General features: G+C 39.0%; 1 protein-coding gene across 1 annotated transcript; it reads left to right on the top strand.

The window, feature by feature from the left end:
- The first annotated feature begins 2935 nt into the window (after positions 1–2935).
- Positions 2936–3874, top strand: LOC111764576 (olfactory receptor 1J4-like). Its single transcript, XM_023589340.2, has one exon. The coding sequence runs from the start codon at positions 2936–2938 to the stop codon at positions 3872–3874; it is 939 nt and encodes a 312-aa protein (XP_023445108.2).
- The last annotated feature ends 1473 nt before the right edge of the window (positions 3875–5347 follow it).

Here is a 5347-nt window from a genome sequence, read left to right as displayed (position 1 = left end):
CTGTTAAGAAATTATCCAATTAGCCTGTGGTGGCTCCCCCCTTACTTAGAAGCTTGGGGAGTTTATTTCAGTCCTATCTTGGTAATTAAAATGTTGTGTTTTGGCACATTGTTCTGGAGCTGGTTGAGGAACATGAAAGTATATAGAAATTCGGGTGCTGCAAATGTTTCTTCTTGTCTGGATACCAAGTTTCCTCAAGAGAATCTGAGGATTTGGGTAACACCCTGGAGCAGAAATTGAGCACTCCAACGACAAGCTCTGATCAGAGGAAGCTCAAATGTTTCACTTGGCAAAGGATCCAGCAGTGTGCTTATGAATTTTTGTATGTGTGTCTTTCTGTTTATGGGTGTATGTGTCTGTGTGTGCTGTGATGCTTGTGTTTGTGTTGTTTGATGGTTGCATGTGAGTATGTGTGCTCTGTATTAGCTCAGTCTGATTCTTTTCCTGAGGTAGTCCCAAACTGGAGCCTGTTATAGTACATGCATGATATCAGCCTCCTGAGCATGTGTTTTAGGGACTCCTCACTAGTGCCTATGATCATAAACATTTGCCTCACCATTGGTTAGAATGCCTGCAATTCCACCATTGGGCAGGCATCGCAGCTGAGGGGATGAGAGCTCAACATCTGGAGTAAGACTGCTGTGCTCCACTGCCTGGAGAAGATGCCTGAACTCACCAAGAAACACCGATATCAGCAAGGGCTCAAATCTCTGCTCAGCAATGTGTGTTGAGTGTACATGTGAGTTCTGTCTGTGAGTGATGTTTATCTCTCATATGTGTATGAGAGAAGGAATGCATATTATGCTTTTTGCTATATGTGTATATGATATCATGTGTAAGTTACTGTGTTCATTGGTTATTGGTAGTGGATTAATGACTATTTCAGTGACATGGTTGACTTAATTGTCTTGCTGACTATCTTCCGCCAGGGAGGGTATAAGTAAGAAGAGGCTTAAATACCTTCCCTGGTAATGGGAGTATGTATGTGCATGCTTGTGTGTGTGACCATGTGTATTGCTTGTTTGTAGTAAATGTCTGACTGAGTGTATGTGTGTTTCTTGTGAGAATTTTGAATTGTGTGTGACTATTTTTGGTGATGTGTGTATATATGTGAGTTATATATACACAGCATGTGAGTGCATTTTACCAGCTCTGCCATGTTTGTGTCAGTCATGCATTCTGCGTGTTTATGAGTAGTTTGGTTTGTTCATTGTAAGTTGTGTATGTCTTCCCTTGTTTATTATTTGTGATATGAATGTATATGAGTGATATTAACTGAGACACATGCAAGTTATCCTCTCCTGAGGATGGGAATTGGTCGAGGATGGCTGGTACCCCCAAGTCAGTGTATGTGGGTATGTGTGAGTTTTTTTCATGTGTTTTGGGGCATCTGATGTGCCAGAGGACATAAAATATTTCCTTAAGTTCCCTCCTTCTAGGACACCATCAGATGAGGTGACAATGCATCAAGCAACTTCCAAAATAGATCTGCTGACACTTTCATATACCTGAGTGTGACTGAGACTCTGAGAGTTCTGCAATCCTTCATTTTAACTTAATGTCCAGGCAAGGTAATGATAGGCATCTGGCTGAATGAACTTAGAGTACAGAATCACCACCAAATAAGTGTGAGAATTTGGGGAAGTCACATAGTCTCAGGTACAGTCCCTGTAGCTGTAAAATCAAAGGCATCACATTTCCCTTTTGAACTATTATTGGGCCTTCTTAAACATTTATAGTTTGAATAGAAAATAACTTATGTGAGAGCATTATATCATTTATAACATGTAAATATGAATGAAAGAAATTATTTAGGGATGGAAGGCAGAATATTCTGGGCAGCTTTGGCTTCCTCGCAGTCTTAAAATAACTCAGGGCTCCTGATGCTCCAGCCAACAAAGGGGGAAACTTCCATGTATAGTGGTTAAGAGCATGGACTGTGATCACATATTTCATTGAAATACATGAAGTAGCCAATTTTTGACAACTTTAACCTACAGAAAATGGCAATTACATATAATTGCACACCCATACCTGACATATGTGTCCCCTACTGTTGTATGCCTACTGAATTTATATAATTTATGTTTCTATTTCTAACACCTAAAAAGGGAGAAGAGCATCTTAGCTAAATTCTTATATGTAGCTGTGAAGATTTTATCTGGGAATGTAGGCATCATGTATGGATTTAATTAGGAAATGTATATAAAGCTATTAGCTCAGTGGTCAGCATATAATGTATACCCCAAGGTGTTCACAACTATTAAGAAAGATAGTTCATCAAATATTCTTGTTTAGGATATATTCCAGTGGCAAAGGATTTTAAATGAGCACCCATTTCTAAAGTATCAATGAGTTTATAGTTCTTGGTCCAAAGGACCCAACCTACTTTACAGGAAGTGTGTGACAATGTTTCAAGAAATCTACCTCAGCCCTGGAAGTTTCAAATTCCTTTAAGGCCAAAACAACTAATAGCTGCTTTTGAAGACCCATATATATTTCTGCCAGAGTGAATTATTGAGGTTTGGCTTTGTGTTGATATTGTATTAATAAATCATCCCTCTAAGAACATCAAGATCTAAACTCAGAGAGGGCAGGAATCTTGTTGTTCATATTCATAGCTACATTTGCAATGCCTAATAGAGGTCTGGATTCACACCCAGTATTCAGTAAATTGTTGACTGAAAGAGTGAACACCCTCCTATTTCTGTGCAATGAGATCTTGTTGGTTTGTCTTTGTGTGTACTGATTTCCTCAAGCCAGAATGGGATAGAATAGAGACACATGTATACATAGGAGTGGGAAATTAATAGGAGTGTAGTTAAAAATCATTGTTTTCTCAGAATTACAGTATGGAATATAATGGGCCTGATCATCTTTTCTAGGTCCCTGAGATTTCCAACACTTCTTCTTCCTCACCATATAAAAGAGCAAAATGTGGACTGAGAACCAGAGCAGTATATCTGAATTCCTTCTCCTGGGGCTTCCCATGCAACAAGAACATCAGGCTATGTACTTCGCTATGTTCCTGGGCATGTACCTCACCACAGTGCTGGGGAACCTGCTCATCATCCTACTCATCAGGCTCGACTCTCACCTCCATACCCCCATGTACTTCTTCCTTAGCCACTTGGCCCTCACTGATGTTTCCTTTTCTTCTGTCACTGTCCCAAAGATGCTGATGAACATGCAAACTCAATGCCAGTCCATCTCTTATGCAGGGTGCATTTCACAGGTGTATTTCTTTATACTTTTTGGTTGCCTTGATAACCTCCTTCTCACAGTTATGGCATATGATCGGTATGTGGCCATCTGTCACTGTCTCCATTACACCACCATCATGAGGGACGAATTGTGTGTTTTTCTAGTGATTGGATCTTGGGTCCTTTCCTGTGCCATTGCCCTCTCTCACACTCTCTTTCTAGTCCCACTGTCCTTCTGTGACAACAGGGCCATTCCCCATTTCTTATGTGATCTTGCTGCTCTTCTCAAGCTCTCTTGCTCAGACACCTCCCTCAATGACCTGATTATCTTTATCCTAGGGGGGATGTCTACAATCCTTCCATTGAATGGTATATTGTTCTCATATGTCCGTATTGGGATCTCTGTTCTGAGGGTCCCTTCTACCAAAGGCATTTATAAAGCCTTTTCCACATGTGGCTCCCACATCTCTGTGGTTTTGTTATTCTATGGAACAATTTTTGGACTGTATTTTTTCCCATCACCTAGCAACTCAAACAACAGCATTATTGCTTCCATAGTGTACATGGTAGTCATTCCCATGCTGAACCCCTTTATCTACAGCCTCAAGAACAAGGACATGAAAAGGTCTCTGGGGAGACTTATCAAGAGGGTGAACTCTTCTTGTAAATGATAATTACACAGGTTAATTATTAACTCATGCAATGACTTTGGTAAATCACTTTCCTTGAGGTATTGTGTGATAATCATCTCTATCATTCACAACTTCCTAATACTCTTGTTAATTTTATTCTCCCTTTGTCACTGCTTGGATACTTTCCCCACTTCCTTATACTGATATTTATATTTAATAACCCTACAGAAAAACCCCAGGCAGATATTTCCTTATCTTATTCACTGTCTATCCATAAGGTTTAGAGTATGCTTTTGGAGATTTGCTTTCCCCTCTCTTTGTCCCATTTAATTTCACTTGTGGAATTGACTGTCACGACACATTTTCATTTCTGTTTTCTTTGAATCCTAAGGTTTCTTTACTTTAATAATGAGGAATTATATTTCAGAACAAGCTACATAATTGTATCATCTTCCATAGTGTCTTAGTTTCCTTAGATTGCTCCAAGCAAATAAAATCTGCTTTAATTTCCTAAACTACTTGAAACAAATACCATGAAATGTTTGGGCTTAAAAAAATGGGAATTTAAATATATATATATATATATTTTTAAAAGATAGTTAGATTACATGACTGTTACATAAAAAAACAAAGGGGATTCCCATATGTCCCGCTCCCTACTTCTCCAACATTTTTCCACATTAACAATTTCCTTCATTAGTGTGATACAGTCATTAAAATTGATAAACACATTTTGGAGCATTGCCACTAAGCATGGATTGTGTTACATTGTAGTTTACACTCCCCCCAAACTTTGTATGTTATGGCAAGATGTAGAATCATCTGTACCTGTTATTGCAATGTCATTCAGGACAATTCCCAAGTCCCAAAAACGCCCCCCCTATTATATCAGTTTTCCTTTCCCTGCCTCCTCAGAATTTCCAGTGGCTGCTGCTTCTGCATCAATGATAAAAGTTCTTACATTGCTAGAATGATTTATTCACTTATGACTAATGGTCTTTGAAAATGTCCGAATCAAGGCATCATCAAGCTGATGCAGCCTTCCCAAAGACTGGTTACCAGTGGTCCTTGGCTCCTCTACCACATGGCAAGTCACGTGAGTGTGTCTTCTGACCTCTCCCTTCTTTTCAGGTTTCGTTGCTTTTAGCTTCTTCCTTCTGTAGCTTTCTATGTCTTGTTTTCTGTATTCTTTCTATTTATAAAGACTTCAGTAATAGGATTAAGACCCATCCTGATTGAGGTGGGACACACCTTAACTGAATTAACCTCATCAAAAGTCCTAGTTACAATGCGTTAATACCAACAGGCATGGATTAAAATAAGAGCATGTTTTTGGTGGTTCATACTTCAAAGAACTCCACCAAGGAAGTAAGAATAGCAAGCATGTTTTTTATTCTTTAAGCCCTTGTTAGCTTTAGCTCATTTTATTCTCTCTGCAACACTACAAAGTACATGTTCATGCTTTCAATTTTATATGTGCTGGAACCAAAGCAAATACATGACTGCACCAGA

Source organism: Dasypus novemcinctus, chromosome 8 (genome assembly GCF_030445035.2).
Source record: "Dasypus novemcinctus isolate mDasNov1 chromosome 8, mDasNov1.1.hap2, whole genome shotgun sequence".
NCBI classification, from domain to species: Eukaryota; Metazoa; Chordata; class Mammalia; order Cingulata; family Dasypodidae; genus Dasypus; species Dasypus novemcinctus.
This window is presented reverse-complemented; position numbering and strand designations above follow the sequence as displayed.